The sequence below is a fragment of the Vombatus ursinus genome, unplaced genomic scaffold (assembly GCF_900497805.2).
Source record: "Vombatus ursinus unplaced genomic scaffold, bare-nosed wombat genome assembly UNPS02009205.1, whole genome shotgun sequence".
NCBI classification, from domain to species: Eukaryota; Metazoa; Chordata; class Mammalia; order Diprotodontia; family Vombatidae; genus Vombatus; species Vombatus ursinus.
The window spans coordinates 26247642-26268244 of NW_020948983.1; the positions used below are offsets into that span (position 1 = coordinate 26247642).

The window sequence follows — 20603 nt, forward strand, 5'->3', positions numbered from 1 at the left end:
ACCGCCACTTCCTCACTGCCCACTCATCTTAACACTTCTGTCTTCGTCACTGCTAAAAGTGCTATTTCCAAGGTCACCAAAGGCTTTTTTATTCCCAAATCCAATAATCATTTCTCATTCCCCAGCCTTTTTGACCCATCTGTAAGACATGAATGACACCATGAACTAACAAAACTTTCCTTCTGGATTTCCTTTCCTCCCTGAGCTTTTGTGACACTGCCCTCTTCTGGTTCTTTTGTTACCAATTCGACTTTTCTAGTCTCCTTTGTTCATTTTCCTCCTCTTATCCCCAGAGTGTAGCTTATCCCCCAAGGCTCTGTCCCAGTTCCTTTTCCCTGCTCTCCACTCTTTCATTGTTCTCACCCATTCCCATAGCTTTGGTTATCACCTGAACAGATGACTGACAAATCTACAAAGCTAGGCCTGATCATTCACTTGAGATCCATTCCCACAATTCTAACTGTCTGCTGAACATCTCTGCCTTCATGTTATTCTAGCACCTCCTGCCAAAAACATGTCCACAAAATGTGCCTTCCTTGAAATCCCCCTTTTCTCCATGCTCAAATCCTCACCTCACCCCTCATACCCCACACCTCATCAGCCACCAAGTTCTATTGATTTTATTTCCATGATATCTTCTATATGTTATGGCTCCACTCATATTACCACCCTCATCACCTTTTTCCTGAACTCATATACTAGACTACTGATTTCATTTCCCTCAATCTCCGTTTTCTACTCCATCCACCATATAACTCTCAAAATAATCTGCCTATGTCTGACCTTGCCATTAGTATAAAATATGCATATATATTTAAAATAAAATTTACATGTATACACACATACATATATTTTTTTTAACCTGGGAATTTAGGATTCTTCACAAACTGAATTCTAATGATGATGATGATAATGATAGCTAACATTTATACAGTGCTTACTATGTGCCAGGCATTGTGCTAAGTACTCTACAATTATTATCTCATTTGATCCTCTCAACAACCCAGGGAGGTAGATGCTATTATTATCCCCATTTTACAGATGAGGAAATTGAGGTAGAGAGAGAGATTAAGTGACTTGCCCAGGGTCATACAGCTAGTAAGTATCTTAGGCTAGATTTGAACTCAAGTTTTCCTGACTATAGGCCCAGCATTCTATCCGCTGTACCACCTACCCTCCCAGATTTATTTTTGCAACAGTCCCTGTCACACACTCAACTCTATGTTCTTTTCACACTGGACTACTAGCTATCCTTTCACCTTAACCTGTACTCTTTTGGATTATAGCATCTATGCAGGCTATGTCTCGTGCCTTCTAGGTGCCAGTCCACTTCTCTATCTGCTGAAATCCTTCAAATCAGGCATTACCACCTCTACTAAGCTTTTCCTGATTTCTCCCCTCCTAAGAGAAAGCATCTTCTCTTTCTTCACATGTCATGTCTCTCTTTTGACCTTATTGTGTTCTACCATTTACCATATTTTTTGTACATCCATGATGCATCTCCTCCATTAGATTCTCAGCTCCTTGAGGGCAGACATGTCTTATTTCATCTTTGTAGCCTCAGATTATAGAACAGTGCCTAGCACATAGTAGGTGCTTCATAACTTCTTTTTGTTGATGTTGTTTACTGCAAAGTAAGCCTCATTTTTACCTGCTCAGCAGGTGACCTTGGGCAAGTCATTCATCTGCATGACACTGTTTACTCATCTGTAAAATGGAGATAATAACCCCCTTTCTACCTAGCAAAGTTGGAACAAAGTACTTTGTAAGCTATAAAGTTACATAGTGTTACATAAATGTACACTGCTAACACTGTTACTATTATGCCACAAAGAATAGAATTCAGGATCTCTGTGCCTAGTATCCTAAATCCTCAATTTTTTGTGAAAATTCCAGACCTCTAAGATAATTTCTATTAAAAAGTACAATCTTTGAGGGAGTATAAATTACAAGCCAGAATGGAACATATCAGGTAGACTTGGCAATAAAAATATGCATGAAAAAGTGGGATGCCTGCCATCATGAAGATTCCTTTCTAAAAGAAATGATACAAACACTAACAGGCATCTTTTTATAAATTAAAAGTTCTGTGTGCCCTTGATCTTTTAGTCTTCAGTTATAACATGAACGTTTTCTTGGTTGAATTTATTGGAGATTAGAAATCCATGCTCTGGTTTGGAACTGTGCCCAGGGGCTAGAATTGTGTGCATACCCTTTGACTCAGCGGTGCCACTTCTGGGGCTGTATCAGAAAGAGATCATAGAAATGGGAAGGGGACCCACATGTACAAAAGTATTTGTGGCAGCTCTTTCTGTGGTGGCAGGGAATGGAAAATTGAGGGGATGTCCATCAGTTGGGAAGTGACTGAGCAAGTTGTGGTATACGAATGTGATGGAATACTATTGTGCTGTGAGAAATGATGAGCAGGTAGACTTCAGAGAGACCTGGAGGGACTTGTATGAACTGATGCCAGGTGAGAGGAGCAGAGCCAGGCAAATGTTGTGCACAGTAACAGCCACGTTGTACAAAGACTGACTTTGATAGACTGAGCTCATCTCAGCAATGCAAGGAACTAAGGCATCTCTGGGGATTTCAGGATGGAAAAAGCTATCCATATCCAGAGAAAGAACTATGGAGTTTGGATACAGATCGAAGCATATTATTTGCTCTTTCTTTTCTTCTCTTTTGTTTTGTTTCTTCTTTCTTGTGGTTCCTCCTATTGGTTCTAATTCTTCTTTACAATATTACTAATGTGAAAATATATTTAATAGGAATATATGTGTAGAGCCTATCAGATTGCACGCCATCTTGGGGAGAGAGGTGGAGAAGGAGGGGGAGAAAATTTAAAACTCGGAAGCTTATGGAAGTGATTGTTGAAAGTTGGAAATGGATTAATCAATTAAAAAAAAAGAAATCCATGCTCCATTTTTACTGAATGAGGTAAGAAGTCATGAAAAATAAAATTTAAGGTAAGTTTTAATTGAGACAGAGAAATAGACAGAGTTGTCTCAAAGAAGAAAGAAAGCAAGTGGAGAAAGAAGCAGGATACGAAAGAAAGTACATTCCAATAAATAAAACAAAAGTATGATGGAAGGGAAGACCGCAGCTTTGAACAAAAGGGAGAAATTTAAGGATGATCAGAAAGTTGGTGCAATGGCTATAGAAGGGGCTGGGTTAGCATCAAACTTAGGTGTTAGCTCAGAACAGTGGCATTATGGATTAACTAAAAGAATGCCGAGATTTAAAATAGGAGTCTTGTAGAGAGTAGTTTACTAGAGTGAGGTAATACACAGTTCTGGAAATTTGACTATAGAAATGGCAAAAAGCAGATAATTCCTAGAGCAATTTTCTAGGAAAAAGTAGTACTTTGGTGGAAAAAAAATTTTATATAGATCATAGTGAAACGTCATTTAAGAATAAGAGCCTATGCAGGAGTAGAGATTACACTTGTCATATTAGTATAGTAAACTACTGGGGAAGGAAATCTTACCTTTAATGAAGGTCTGTATCTTCTCCGCAATCTACAGTCTTAAGATTTGCCATTGAGAGGTTAAATGATTTGATCAGGTCATATAGCCAGTGTATGTAAGAGGCAGGAATTGCACTTGGGTCTTCCTGGTTCTAAAGCCAATTCTCTACCCATCAAATACAGACTTCATTGAAGGCATATATTTGTATACCTCCACTAATGTCCCTCTCTGATGGTTTACTTCAGCATTGAGCTCTGGGTGCTCCAAAGCTATGCCAGTGGTGCACAAGTTCTAACTGATCCCATCTACCAAGACAGAAAGGATCTGAGTAAGATGGTCTGTATGTCCATTGTCTAAGGATTAGTCTGGTTAGATTCAGAAGAGCTCCCCATCAGGGTAGTTTCAAACACTATCCACCAAGTCATAGATGGGTTACAGTCTGTCAATATAATGGGAGCAGTCCACCAAGGAAAGAAAAGATCTTTAAAGTCTAAGAAGGTATCTGTGCAACTCTTTACAGTTTCAAAAAATACTTGATATGCATTCTCTCCTTTGATTTTCCCAACAGTTTTAGAGGCAGGTAACTTAACTGCTTTTATCTTTATTTCATAAAGAAAAAGAGGCTTAGAAGTAATATTACCTGCAAGGTCACACAGCTAGTAAATGTTAGTGCTTGGGACCTGAGCCCAGGTCTTCCAATGACAAATCCAGCCCTCTTTCCCCTATCCCATAGTAAGTCAAAGAGACTTAGCACTTTTGTGCTTCATAGAAAAAATAAGACATTGGGAGTTGCTCCTTAATTATGTAAGGTAGGAATGGGGCAACAGGAAAGGAAGATGTACAGGTTAAAGTAGTGATGAGACACTCAATTCAAGCAAACATACCAAGATGCCGGGAGATACCACACTAATACTAAGGTAATGAATAGGAAAAACTGCAGAAAGAAGTCGAGCTTTAGTACTCATAAGGAATAAAAATAGCTCATTATTAGCTGTGGTTTGAATATCACCATTAATAACCCAGGTTCTTGACTGTTAACACTGCAGACAACAGCAACCAAATGGTTGCAGGCATTAATTAAAATGCATAGGATCATAGATCTAGAACTGAAATCCAACACTTTCATTTTATAGGTGAAGGTCAAGTCCAGGAACTTGCCCAAGGTCACATAGACAATAAGTGTTGGAGGGGGAATTTGAATCCAAGTCCTCCAATCTGAGAGCCTGAGTTCTTTCTACTGTATGACATCACAACCTACTAACTTTAAGTATTCACTATATTCAAGTTATTGTCTTAGATGCTGAGGATACAAAGTCAAGAACAAAACATTCCATGCCTTCAAGGAACTGTCATTCCACTGGGAAACTATATCACATCCAAAAGTAAGCAAATATAAAGTAATACCAAATAATCTTAAGGAAAGAAGCTAAGGAAGCTAAAGATACTATGAGGTAGAGGTACGGAGGGAGGGCATTCCAGACATGAGAGACCACTTATGCAAAAACAGCACTGGAGATGAGAGAAAAAATGTTGTGTACACAGAACTGCCTGCGAGTCACTTGGACTAGATGGAAGTAAGATGCCCTGTAAATGCAAATGTAAATGAGAATTAAGCTGAGTTGAGAAAAAAAAACTACTAATTAATCATAAATTATAAAATTAAATTACAAACAAGCCAAATAGAAGGTGCCAATTAAATACTAGTTTTTGTTTCTTTTCTTTACTGATTTAAAAGAGAATGTACTTTCCAAGATTAAGTATGATTGTAAGTTATGTACATACGTTGAGAAAAAGGGAGTTCATACAAGCTTATTAAAAATAGACTTAAAAATGCTCTAAATCACTATTGATTAGGGAAATGCAAATTAAAACAACTCTGAGGTATCACCTTACACCCATCAGATTGGCTAACATGACAGAAAGGAAAATAACAAATGTTGAAGGGGATATGGGGAAATGGGGACACTAATGCATCATTGGTGGAGTTGTAAACTGATCCAACCATTCTGGAGAATAATCTAGAACTATGCCCAAAGGGCTATAAAACTGTGCATATCCTTTGACCCAGCAATGTCACTACTAGGTCTGAACCCCAAAGAGATTACAAAAAAGAAAAAGGACTTCATATGCACAAAAAATTATAGCAGCTCTTTTTGTTGTAGCAAAGAATTGGAAATTGAGGGGATACCCATCAATTGAGGAATGGCTGAACAAACTGTGGTATGTGATTATGACGGAATACTATTGTGTTATGAGAAATAATGAGCAAGATGCTTTGAGAAGAATCTGGGAAGACTTACATGAACTGATATAAAGTAAAATGAATAGAACCAGGAGAACATTGTACACAATAACAGTCACATTGGACAATGATCAACTGTGGGTGACTTAGCTAATCTCAGCAATACAACAATCCAAGACAATCCCAAAGGACTTATGATAAAAAATGCTATCCACCTCCAGAGAAAGAACTGATGGTATCTGAATGTAGATTGAAGCATACTTTTTAAAAACTTTCTTTATTTTTCTTTTTTGGTCTGTGTTTTCTTTTGCAAGATGACTAACATGGAAATATGTTTTACATGACTGCACATGTGTAATCTATATCAAATTGCTTGTCTTCTCAAGGATTGGGGAAGAGAAGGAGGGAGGGAGAGAATTTGGAACTCGAAATTTTTTTTAAAAAATGAATGTTATAAATTGTTATTAGATATAGTCGGAAAAATAAAATATAAAAACATTCACTTAAAAATAAACTTCAAACTGGATGGATAAAGTAGACGTTTTTTAAAGGAGCAAGCTCACCATCTAGTGGTTATTTGTTAAAACTGTAGACATACTATCCCCGGGCCTTAGGAAGAGGGAATATGCCAAAAGAGTAAAACCTTTAAAAATATGGTAACAGCAACATTTCACAAGTGATAGTTGGAAGAGATGAAAAGAGGATATCTTACTATACTCGGTCAGGTTCTCACACAACTTCATGAAAACAGAGTGTGGTATAATGAGTCACTTAACAAATCACTTAACCTCAAAGCCTCAGGCTCCTCATTTCTAAAATGGGGACAATAATATTTATGCTATCTAATATTATTTATTCCAACTCCCTTATTTTGTAGATGAGGAAACTGAGGCCCAGAGAGTTCAAATGACTTGTCCAAGGATATATCAATAGTAAGTATAGGAAATCAGATCTGAATATCCATTTGTTATCATGTAAATACAGTATATTAGACTGGAAAAAATCTAGATACTTTAGATAAAAGTCAGCAAGAGTAGATGGGCATAAGAGTTGGCTTCTTAATATAAGAAATGACTTTTCCGGGGCAGCTAGGTGGTGCAGTGGATACAGCACCGGCCCTGAAGTCAGGAGGACCTGAGTTCAAATCCGACCTCAGACCAAACACTTGACACATGCTAGCTGTGTGACCTTGTGCAAGTCACGTAACCCCAATTGCCTTATCAAAAAAAAAAAAAAAAGAAATGACTTTTCCATTAAAAGTATTTCATCCACAGGTACCCAGATGGATGCCATCTGCTATATTATGGGCAGAACTGTAGGCCAAACACTTAGTGATTGGTTGCCCAGAATTATACTGAGGGTCTCACTCTGTCTAATTATTTATATCCTCCTTCATACATACCAGTATTATTTTATGATTTGAGAATAAATACGGATTTAAGAGTACAAGGTTTGCAGAATACCTCAAAAACTCATTGCCTCCTGCTATATATGATGCCATATCATGCCAATGTAGCCACAGAGGGACACTGCTCTTTTCAAAAGGCTCTTGTAAGGTTACCCTCCCACTAAAGGGATACTGGTCAACCCAAGCCAAATTAAAATAGGCCACCATGTTTGATTTTCCTTTTTTCTACCTGGCCAACCTCTCTGTATCAGAAGTACTTGGGGCATGTTCCCACCTAGAAGGAAGATAAGCAGCTATCTAAGCTAAGTTGCATAGATTGACTATCCTGGGATATGACAAGTCCTGTCTCAGCAGATCTCTGCAGAACACTCCTACCTTGCAAATTTTTCCTTATCCCCACAGTTTTGAACACCACCATACCTACAAACAAAATAGGGTAGTAAATTCAATGGAATAGATCAAAACTAGAATGTTATTGCAAAGCAGAAGGCTAGAAAATGGTTATATGTGCAAATAAGACATTTGTCAGCAAGAAAAAAAAGTAATCAGGTAGAAAGAGGAGAAGGGTAAAGACTGGGACCTATGATTTCATTGGTATACGGAATTCTCTTGCCAGGAAATTTCCTGTACCAATGCAGGTCAGCACATTCTCTTCAAGTTGCCTGGGGCACTGAGAGGTTAAGTCACTTGCCCAGGGTTTCATAGTCAATATGTGTCAGAAGAAGGATGTGAACTTAGGTCTTCCTGGTTTCTAGGCTGGCTCTCTACACCAGCTACCTATAAAACAGAAATAAAGGGAAAAAAAATAAAAGTTAAGTCATTGAAAACTTGGCTCATTAGTAGAAATTTTTTTCCCCTTGGAGATATACTAAGTGGTTCCAAAAAAGTCTTGTATTAACATATGATCTACTAAATGTGAATTCACTGCCAAACTAAGAAATGTTCAGTACAGTTTTTAAAACAATGCTTTGGTTACCAATATACATATGTATGTAGGGGTTGGACAAAGTGATCTCTACGGGCTGCTTCTAAAAATCTATGAGTCTATGAATATGTATGCATACTTGCATATGCCTTTAAAATACTCATCTTATGCCAGGAAGTAATAGGCATTGGGTGTGGTTTTCATTGAGATTTTGATTTAAATACTGGACCAGACCAGAGAGAGGTCATGAACACTATAAAGAAATCATTTGATATTTCTGATTTTAAAATGTGCCCTTTTTTGTTTAAATGTGTTTTGAGACATTAAGCTCCGGTATAGGGTGAACCTGGAGCATTTCTCCTCAAACAGGCAAGTTGAGATTGAGAAGTTAGCTGTGAATATGATACAGCCAATTGCAAAAACCTTATATGGGGTTTTCCACAGACCACTGCCACTAAACTGAAATGTGATTTTTCTTTTTCCTTTCAACTTTGCCATAAATCAAAAGAAGAAGGAAGAAGGAAGCCACAGAGGCTGGGGGCAATAAGAATACAACTTAATATTTTTTTTTTCTTATTAAGCTTGAGAGATGTTCTTTGGAGCTTAAAAAAACAAAAGGCTAAATAGCTAGGCAGTGGCAAGAGCTTGCCAGAGGGAATAAAAGAGCCACATTTATGTGCCTAAATGTCTTGTGATTTTAAAAGTGCAGATTGAGTTAGAAGGTGTTTTCTACTCAAATCCAGAGAGAAACCAAATATTAGATTAGTAGTGATCAATAATTAGCTATGATTAATGTTAAAAGACACTAAATAAGAACTTTATTTTACCTGTTATCTTTCAACCTGGTAATATATTTGTAACCTTAAAATGCCATAATTAGATAGGATTGATAACCTTGCTTTATTGACGTAGCAAATAGTTCTTTTAGAGAAAAAGAATAATTAAGTAGTTAAGTATGTCATAGTTACTGACTCAGTTGACTATGCCTATGGACACCAAGATCTAATTAAACAGGCAAAGCTCAGCCACCACCTTGTCTGGTGGCAGATTATTTGAATGACTCGGGGAAAGATTCTAGTGACTTATCATTAAGTTATTTCTCTGAGGTTATTTCTTCCCTGTCAGACACTAGGATATATAGTCCTGTTTTGCTCAGTTCTAAAGGGTTTTCTGCCCTACCTCAGATCTCTACGGTTACCTAATCCACAAAGGAGGTCTAGTGTTCTTGATCTTCATCTCAGTAAGGGACTACAGAACAGGACCTTTCTATTTGTCCTAACACCACTTGAGGACCAGACAATGGAATTTAGATATTAGAGAAATCTGTCTAGGTTTCATTAGTGGGAAAGTATTATAATAAAGTTATAAAGGACAATTCTTTCTTAGTGAAACAAAAGCAAACTGTACAAACTGGATTTTCCCCCAAAGATGAAAAGTTCATCACTGTTAACTGTTATATCAGATAAATATATAGCTAGACCACCAGGGGACAGGATGTGTGGTCAAGTCAAAATAAATGCTGTGAGAATGCAAAACTGAACTGATTCCCTTGGCAAGAGGCTAGGACCAGGGAATAGTGTTCCATGAAAGTGAATGTGGGTAAGCCTGCCAAAATTCCCACTAAGCTCTGCACATGAATGTGCACATCCACCAGCACATAGACTTCTGTACCTTTCTATAATCCTGAGAGTTACAGAATTCGATGGTTGGAAGGGGTATCAGCAGCCATCCAGCCCCACTCACACACGAAAGGAATGGCCACCATACCAAATGCAACAAATAGGTATCTAGCCTGTGCTCAAAGACCTCTAAGGAGGGGAAACCCATCACCTATCTTGGCAGTCCTACTTTTGAACAGCTCCACCTGTTAGAAGTTTTTCTTGATGCCAAGCCAAAATTTGCATCTTTACAACTTCTACCCACTGCCCCTGATTCTACCTCCTTTGAGCTCACACAGAACAAGCCCAGTACCCCTTCAACATAAAAATCATTTAAATACTTGAAGACAGCTAAAACATCCTTCTCTTCATTTCCTACTTCTTTCTTCTGGACAGTTCCAGGTATCCCGGGCTGCCATGTTGTCCTCTGGTTGCTCAAATTCCTCTCTCTTCAGCATCTTCTACAGGAGCCCCACGTTCCAACTGATATTTCACTCATTTTTACCACTAGCACCAATAAAAACTCCTATTCCATTAATTCATTTTAGTTAAGAGTTGTGGAAACAAATCACTTCAATTAATTCACAATAAAGTTAACCCTCTCGGTGTTCACTTGTTAATCACAATTAGATGCTGGTGAAATTCAAGTGGCTGGGGGAGAAAATTTTTGGACCAAATACTTCCCCTCATGTCATATCACTAAGTTTATTTCTGCAGAGGAAGAGGGCTAGAGTTTATAAATTATCTTCTCCCTCCTCTTTCAGGACCAACTCAATCTCTCTCCTTTGCTGAGGGAGCACTGTTCAATTTCTCCTTACTTCACCAATATCGTGTCCAAAGCCAAAGCTCTAGCCAGACATGTTAAATCTAATCCTTTAAGACATTTACTTCCTCTTATTCAACTCCCACCAACCAGTTAACAAACTTAGATTCTACTACCTCTACATCTCTTACGTCCATCGCCTTCTCTCCACTCATACCACAGCCATGCTAATTGAGGCCTTGATCACCTCTCACTTGTTGAGACTTATTACTAAGTCATCTAACAATGACTCCCGATGATATGACTTTCTTTTTTAAATATTCACAAATGTCTTTTTAGAGAAGTTAATCTAGAATTCTGCAAGAGAATATAAAACTTACTGGTCTAAAATTCCTACAATCCACCTAGATATCTGTCTATCATATCTCCTGATATCTCTGCCATTCTCCAAAATTTACTGAACATTATCAGGAATGACTCTGAATTCCTTTAAAGTGCTCTCTTGCTACATCCTCGTGCTATGATTCCTTTTAGGCACTTTGACTTGACCTTTTTCATTTTGAAGACTTAGCTTCTTGGAGAAAATTAGAACCATACAGGATATGGGCAATTCTGGATTCTCTGTCATAGTTGTTGTTTTTGTTCCTCCAAGTTCAGACACAGGCATACAAAAAAACCACCATCACCATCAACATCATTACCATCCACCCTAAACTCCAAATCCTCCCTCTTCCCTTCTATCACCAATAAAAAGCCCCTTTCGTTATATTTAGCATTGTTGTAAGCCTCAGCTCATTCTGGGATCTATCCTTTCTAATACTGTTCTCATAGCTTTGAGACATTCTTTAAATTATTACTTGCTTATATGATTCTTTTTCCATCTTTTCTTTCTCACTGGGATTGTTTACGATTTATTAGTTAGAATTTTATTTTACAAATAATCATTCCTTATGAGCTGTATTCGTTTTTAGAATCTCTGGTCATAGTATCATATCTACTAGCCCAAATTTTAAAAATCAGCTTTCCTAATGTCTAAGGCATTTTTTTTGTCTGACTATTCCTTTGCTCCCATGGCTTTTAAGACTGAGTGCTGAGAACAAGGGTTCCCAGAGGATAACCAGGAGATACTATAGAAGACTATGAATCAAAGACAATTCAAGAAACAGTGCTGGATCTTCAAGAAGTCAAGACTTCAAGAAGCCAAGAATGCCCCTTTGGCAAATTACCCAATTTTAAAAAGCAAAGCTGATTCCTTTGGGCTTAAAGATATTCCCTCAAGGACCAATATAGGCAATCATTAAGGACTCTCCATAGATTGATACTTCTATCTGTCTTGATGACAGTTTGAGGCTTGGCCCTTTATGTCAAGGAAATGCAAATGTGTCGTTCTCAACTGCTACTACTGAGGGCAGCATCAGAATTTCCTTGGTCATATTACTTGTATTTTATTGAGCAAGGATGTAATATGTTCCTACTGGCTTCTTGGGCTCCAGAGATAGAGAGGATATTTCCCAATTTAGGGAACTTCCTCCCTGGTGTCATGGAAAGAGCAATAGGACTGAAGTCAAAGGACCTGAGTTCAAGTCTTCTATTGACTCCACTACTTATGACCTATATGACTTTGGATATGTCACCTAACTTCCTTTGTTCTCAGTTTCTTCTTTAAAAAGAAAGGCTTGCATCTCTTCTGGCTTTAAATTGTTATCATCCTATGACTCTGCATAGCATAGAAGTACCTAGCTTCTGACATTCATTCATTCAATAAGCATTTACTGACTGCCTTGTGGAGGTGACTGTGTTAGGTTCTGGAGGGGAAGGTGATACAGGTAATAATATGGAGAGGAATAAAAAGAATTTTCCATCTTTGAAGAAAAACCAGTTTCATACTTGCTAATCTTGCAAATTCAAACCTACAAAACAGCAAACACTGCAAACAGTTTTTAGTCAGATGCAGTTTACAATTGTATAGCTTTAAACCTAGACCAGAAACATTTAGAGACAGACTGACTCATGAACAGACTGGAAATTTATAAGATTCCACACTTGCATTACAAATTATTTGATCAGTTTATAGATATTACCATGGTGTCATTTTATTGCTGACACTGACCCTTACTACTAAAGGTCATTCTCCATCTCTCTGATCCTCACTCCTTGTAGAGGAAAAAGTATAAATTCTTGGACTCCAGCAATTATGATCTCCTGAGATCAAAAAGTGTTATCTAAAGGAAAATCATGTCAAGAAGGGATTGATACATAGTTACTTCTGGTAAGAATTTTCTCTCAAAAACAATAACAGAGAAACAAAAAGAGGCATATATAAATGGGTACTAATTTTCAAGGCTACTTTGTACATGGCGATAAAAAGATTCCTCACCAATATGCAGTTATATATTACAAAATTTAAGTGTGCAGACACAAATTTTACTGAAATTTTAAGAATCTTTCATTGTTGAAAAGTTATATATTTATTTTGACAAGATCTTCAGACCAGATGCTGAAGTACATTCTTTTTCACATCTATGATTTCACCCAAATCTGAGATTGTGCTCCAGTGACCTAAGTGTGGGATCCCTTACCCAAGCATATATTTAAAAGAAAAAGGACCTATTAAAAATATTATACTAAGGAGACTTCTCCTTCCAAGGACAGTATCTAAAGAAAGGCATATGCTACCGAGGCATCCTCAGATGACTTGTATTAAGAGATATGATGACATTGATTTCCATAAGTCATACATAAATAGCAGGCTTATTACATTAGGCGCATCTTCCTACCCCATTTTAAACACCTGTGAGATGAAATCTTCTCCATTGGCAAAAATGGAGAACTTTAGTTCCTTAAAGGACAGAGACCTGCTGCTTTGGATAAAAAGAAACTAAGTGGATCAGTATCCGGATATGAAGGCTAACATAACAAAGTCCACGTAATGTTCATAATCTCAGTAATAAGATACTCCTGAGTTCTTTAGGGAACTAGAATCACAATAATGCTCTTGGGATCACCACCAGCAGATCACCCAATACTCAGGCATGTCAGCTGTGGACATGGTGGAATGGGCATTGAATGTGTGGTCAGAAGATGGACCTTTGAGATCCTGCTATGCCACTTACTAGCTGTGGAGTCTATGAAAGTCATTTACCCTCAGTATCTCAATTTCCTCATCTGTAAATTGGAGGTAATAGTATTTAATATTAATAAATTGGAAGTAATATTATTTACTCTGTCCACCTCATATGGTTTTTGTGGGAACAAAATGAGACAATGTATGTGAAAGAAACTTTGTAAAGCACTATGTAAGTGTTGAACAGTAGTAGTAGTAGTAGTAGTAGTAGTAGTAGTAGTAGTAGTAGCAATAGCAATAGCAGTAGCAGTACTAGTACTAGTAGTAGCGGTGGTGGTAGTTTAGCACCTGAAATGGAACTAAATTATACTTCTAAAACTGATTTTTTTAAACAAAGAAAAGAATTGATCCAATTACGACTCCTGAGTTTAGAAAAGAATGCACAGAAAGCTTATTTATGTTTTGGGGTTTTTCTGTCACTGTTATTGGTCCTCTCATTTGGCTCGTACATTCCTTGAGTCCATAAGTGGTGTTGCCTGTCACTGAGATGGGGATGGGGAGGAGGAGAAGAAGAGGAAATATCTTACCACAGCTAAGTATAAGGCTAACCTATTCTCAGACCTTAACAAAACAGTTTCTATCTTCTCAAAATTTCCAAATTTGCTACCAAAACTTTAATACTCCTACTAATAATAATAACTAGCATTTATATAACACTTACTATGTGCCAGTCACAGTGCTAAGCACTTTACACATATTACCTTAAAAAAATCTTCATAACCTTGAGAGCTAGGTACTATTATTATCCCCATTTACAGATGAGGAAATTGAGGCAAACAGAGATTAAGTGCCTTGCCCAAGGTCATATAGTGAGTATAAAGTCTGAGGCCAAATTTGAACCCAGGTCTTCCTAACCTGCACTTTGTCCACTTTGCCACCTTTTTGCCATAAAGATCAATGAACAATAAACTTATCTTCCATCTTCTTACTTTTCTATCCCAGCATAAATGAATATTTTTAAAAAATCTCACCTATGATTTCATTGACATATGGAACTCTCAGTGAGGAATGTCCTGTACCAGCATTGATTATCACCTTCTCCACAACTTAAAATCTCAGAGAGCTGCTTGGGGCACTAAGAGGCTTAGGTGACTTGCCTAGGACCACACTGTCAATAGGTGTCAGAGAACAGACTTGAACTCCAGGTCCAAGGCCAGTTTTCTACCCACTGCACCACATTGCCTCCCTTAAATGAAATTACACACTTTAAGGAATACATATATATAAACCCAATAAAGTTAGCTAAAAATACCAGAATGCAATTTAATTATAAATGCTAAATCTCAAATAGGGCATAATACTCCATTTTAAAAGCCCATGTTCTAGACAAATTGCCATTAATTTCAAAAAGATTTCTGTTTATAAAAGACATTCCACAAAAGAGTCATGAGTTACTTGACAGCCTGATGTTTTATTTGTTAGAGGAAAGCAAGTTCAGTGTCTAACATTTTCCTCATTTTCAAGGGTAGAAAAACATGCCTCCTCTTGAGATAGTTTAACTATAATTCTTGACCTTTCTAAAAAGTATTAAAAATGAGTCTACTGAATGGAATTTTTGTCAGTTAAAATGAAAAACAGCTAATTATTTATGTCACTTCATCTGTTTAAATAATATAGGTTGTGAGACTTAAGAACTGTGTCAACCACTCAGCTGGCAACCATGTGACTAAATGCTGGCCTATGCAAACACTCCCAAGACAAGATAGAATGAAGGAAGAATTAGAAGAGACTAATATGTCCAAGATGCAGAGAATGAATGTTATCATATAATTTGGGCTTAAATCTTCATTTATGTATGGTCATCCTACCTGGCAAGAGAGGCTCATTTTAAGTATTAAAAAAAATAACTCACCTTGAAAATTTGCTGGGGCCTTCACCATCTTCATCATCGAAGTCCATTCTGAAAAAGCAAGACCTCTGGTGAGCCTTTATCTAACTGGGTAAAATTCTACTTCAGCATTGGAGGGAGTAATCCAAATTGAGCCCTAGCCTTTGCAGTGCTGAAAATAAAATCACTGGATTGTCACCAAAGACAAAAAGACAATGAAGTCTTGCCACCCTGCCATAGGTACTGGCCAGGAACAGTGCCTGTCAGGGAGGTTCATTCAGGTGAGAAGAGGTAATTTTATGACTCAGGTCACACTGGACTCACAAGCGTGAGTTTTCACTGAAAAATTAAGGCATCTAAGCAGTGGTAAACTCCTAAGGAGGTCTCTGCAACCAGACCACAGATGGTTTTGAGTCAATGTCCACTGGAGAGGTTTTGGAGAAGCCAGTGTTTCCTTTATCCCAACAGATTTGGAAGATATCTACTCTAGACAGCTTGTATAGTTATATGTGTATATAACCTGGACATATTACATACATATATATATACATATATATATATATATATATACACATACATATAATACTATTTTCCAACATCTTTGTATGGATGTTTTATAATCTATACAACTTCAAGTTTTTTTTTAAGAAGGAAAGTTTGAAAATAACTACTTAAAATAAAAGTATATCAATCCATTGAATGAAAATCCTCAGACAATACCTAAAAGTCTAAGTACAAGAAGAGATTTAAGGCAATAATTAGCTTAAGATAAACCAAACTACTGAGAAAAAAAATAATATTTTTTGACCTGAGTGACCCAAACTGTCTGCTTACTTAATTTAATTAGCTACTTAAATTAATTTGTCTAGGCCTTCACTTAATTCTATATGATAAAAAGCAATACTAAAATGTGGAGGGTTTTTTTAGCTGTTTTCAATACAAACTTACTATAACCCATTATTTTTTAAAAAATGTGGTTTAATTTACATAATGCACACACTCAACGCCTTATGAAAGTTAACGGAATAATAATTCAGAGTGCCTCTGAACAGGTAGGTTGTGGCTCCTTAGGGACAGATGCCCTCACCCGACTTCTGACAGGTAATGGGGGAGCAGGGCCAAGGCAGGGGAGAAGAAGGGAAGGATACCACAGGCATCACTAGGAGTAAGACACAAATCACCCTGAGCATGCAGTCAGTAACAATGAGCCCTCCTGTCTTCCCCCTTCCCAGCTCAGCCTGCCCCAGAGTAGAAGTAATGGTCCCTTTATGGAACACAGAGAACCAACTGAGATTGTAAATGTAATCAATACCTCCCTCCCCCCCACCCCATACACCATGTATCATTAGGGAAGAACAATAAGATAAAGGGATGCTCCCTCTTTGAGGAAAGCAGAGACTTTACAAAGAGAGCTATCCTGAAAAAGTGATCATTTCTTGTTAAATCAGAAGGGGAACTGCCAGGCCCCTTCATGTCTAATATCCAGGGTGCCTGAAGAAAACAATGACATTCTAATGAAGAAGGCCATTCGCTACCCGTAGACCAGGTGGGAACAACCTTCCTAGCACGGGGCAATGAAAGACATGGGAGAGGTGTGTAGGAAAATTATGTTTTACTCTAAACAACTAAAGGAACAAACTTGAAGCCTTGGTGAAGGGCAGTGGTGGACTGTCATTAAAGTTGTTTTCAAGGGGGGAGCAGCTGTTGTTCTGAGGTTTGCCTTCTTTTCCTACATTAAGGCCAGCTCTGTTCACATAAACTCTGGCTTTGGTCACTATGGGTAACTTAAACATGGATCACACTAGTCTAAAGAGATAAGAACAAAAAGAGTTAGAAAACTGGTCTGGGCAGTAACAATAATATAAATAATATCTGTGAGTAGTGATAAAGGATGAAAGGGAGGAAATGGGAAGAAAGAAGTGCATATACAATCACATACATATCGACAGTATATAGACAATCTACTGCAAGGACACAGAAACAGAAATACTACATTTTGTAACTCAGTGTTAATGATCTACAAAAAGTCAGAACGAAGACTTAAGACAGAGTAAAAGCTAACAAAGAAAGGCTGGAAGAAGTCTGACTATTTAAAAAAAAAAAAAGCATTATGAAAGTGGTTACTTGTTTTAAACGGCCAGACAAGATTTTTTTTGAAAGTGAAGTTATAGCGAAAATAGTTTATATTGCATGTAATGGTTGTCATCACTGCTGTCATCAGTGCTTTGCTGAAAATTATACTTCACTCAATGATAGCAACAAAAAACAAACGATTAAGTCTCCAAACAAAAATACAGTAGAGATATGCTGCCCTCCAGTGGTCATTATGGGAAACTGAAGCCTTTATGTCAAACAAGGATACCTAACTTTTCAGAGCCAGCAAAAAATGTACCAAAATAATTAGAAAAATAGATGGTACTACTAGAGCCTAAGGAAAGTTGTCTCAGAAACAATTTGCCAAGGTTTCAAAATGCAGAAAGTACATTAAACTTTAAAATTGTGCTTTATTACAAACTCAAATGTCTCAACCTTTATAAATGTGAGTTAGATTATATTCTATAAGGGATAGCATGATATGGTGAAAAGAGCTCTGAACTTCAAAATCATAAGATCTGCGTTCAAGTTTTGGTTTAGTATTTACTAGCTGTGTGACCCCTGGGCAAGTTAGTTGAACTCTCTTGGCCTTTTTCCTCACTTGTAAAACAGACGTGACAATATTTGCATTAATTACCTCACATGGTTGTGACAAAAATATTTTGTAAACCTTAAAGTGCTCTACAATTGTGCTATTATTGAAATGTCATGTAAAATATGGTATTAATGTATATTATTAAAAATAAATAATTACATAAAATTTAAATAAGCCCTGATAGAATTATTTTTATAGTGTAGTCCTATTGATCCTCAGTCCCCACAATCATTTAGGTTTTTTTGAAATGCTAAGGCAACTCCGTATCCTTTTAAATTAGAAAAACGGAACGATCTGCATCGGCATCACAATGAAATGTTACAACTTGAGTCCTGTGTGTGCTTATAGTCCATTGTTGGTATAAGCAAGGGATAGTACCACTGCCTGGACCCAAAGTTCCTTAGATTTGTCAGAAATCCCAGGGAGTCAGACTGAACTGTCAATGGGAAAAGAAAATGGAGTGTCTCGATCTTGCTAATGAGTACAGAGCGGAGGCTGAATTCAGGAAATAATACAGAGTTTTAAAATCCTCCAAACAACTCACCTGTAACCAAAACACCAGATTGCTTATTCATTCAAGGCAGAATGTATGTCAGCAATGCATCAGAAGTAGCTCACACAATAGGACAAAGGATGTTTCAGAAATCTGTTGGCCCAGATAGTATTTTCTGCCTCCTCTTTAATTTCTTAATTTAAAATACAGCAAAAATGAGCTATGCTTATTTCCTTGGCTATCAAAAGTCCTAATAAACCATCCTTCATTTTGTCTGTCTTTTTACATGTCTTTATAATCCAGAATGAACTAAGATAATAAAGGCAATGAATCAAAATGTGACTTTTAAGTCTTATTTTATTCAATTTAAAAATGCAATACAATTAATGGATGAGGTTGGCTGAAAATGTATTCCCTCACTTCACTATTAATGGGAATGAACTCTTCCTTCCCAAAAAAATTGGGTAAGGCGCTTCTGGGTTGAAAATGAGTCTGGAGAGATATGATGGATAAGGATCTTTATAACTATTGTTGTGCAATAATAATGTATCATTGGTTATGACCAAAGAAAACAGATTCCACTGATACCCTAACAAAAAACATGCAACCAGGGATGTTTAATTTCAAGTAATATCAGCAACAACTGTAGTTCTTATTCTTCATGTAATTTGCCACTGCAGCAAAGAAAGAACCGAATACAAGTCTGATGTTTCTATAAACCGATGGCAAAATGTCTTCACTATGGTATGTATTTTCAATGTTTGAATGAACTCATTTGCAAACACAAATCAAATGAAACATTTCAGCAAATGAGTGCTTAAATTGGGCAAATCCATTGGGAAAGAAACCTCTAATTTCAGAGTGACGTAGAGGGGCTAAGATCTGCAAGATCCCAAAAAGGAAAGGTCTTAACCATAGACATAATTGTAAAGAAATTAACTTTAAAAAAAAATTAGCTCTTCATCTGACACCAAGGTGCAATGAAGCTACCTCCCACATAGGCATCATCCATTGAAATTAGAAAGGTTGAGAAAGGCCATTTTAAGTTACTTGCATCAATACCTTTCTAATAAGTCTACGAGAATCTAAAACTAATGTACCTTCACGGTGTCTCCTAAAAGGCAAACACAGGGATGCAAATAGTTTGCAGGAGACCCTCATCGAGGTCAAGGTTCTATTGGAAGTATAATCAACCCAGAGTAGCAGACATGGAGGATCCAAAAGAGAATAAACATTTCTATTGGCTTTGAAATTCATAAATAAATAACTAAGTCACATCATGATGACCAGCAGAGCAGGTAGGATTCTTGATCCTGTCTGTGGCTCAGCTTTTCCCTGTTTCTTCTTTCCATAATGGAAATGTGCCATCCCCTCAGCCTGATATAAAACATTAACCAAGCAAAGAAGATCTTTCTCTTCCCTCTTTCACTGTTATTGATCTGAGTCACATGTTTCTCCAGAATGGGAATGAAAAAGCAAGTGACTCAGAATAAAGAAGCTTGGGTTCTAGTTGCAGATTTGCCACCACGTCACTTGGAAAACTTCATGTCTCTGAGACTCAGTTTCCTTAGCTGTTAAACAAAAAGATAAAGTTTTATGATGTCTAAGGCCCCTTCCAGCTCTGATATTTTATTATTTAGACTCCTGCTAGGCTACGGGCTGTATTAAGTACTAAATGTAAATATAAACACACTGAGACCTGGGGAGCAGAGCTGTAGGACTGCCTTTTATTTGAGACCATCTCATAACAAGGCCTGTTAAATATTTAAGAAAGAAAGGCAGTGAAGCATAGCAGTTACAAGACTGGAGGCAGAATGACCTGGGTACAAGACCCATCTCTGACACATCTGGCTGTATGAATCTGAGCAAAGCAGCTAACCTAAATGCCCCAGGCAACTCTAAGACTAACAGAACAGTTTCAGATACGCACTGAGAGTGGAAGTTTCCTTCATGAAAGTTCCATATGTTGAAGAAAATACAACTCTGGATGTCTTTAAGATAAA

General features: G+C 37.2%; 1 protein-coding gene across 1 annotated transcript in view; it reads right to left on the reverse strand.

The window, feature by feature from the left end:
• Window positions 1-20603, reverse strand: part of ARNT2 (aryl hydrocarbon receptor nuclear translocator 2) — a 265547-nt gene that overhangs the window by 172928 nt on the left and 72016 nt on the right. Inside the window, exon 3 of the mRNA XM_027851908.1 lies at window positions 15443-15490. Within this exon, the coding sequence (XP_027707709.1) occupies window positions 15443-15490 (48 nt within the window). The remainder of the gene's footprint in view (window positions 1-15442; window positions 15491-20603) is intronic.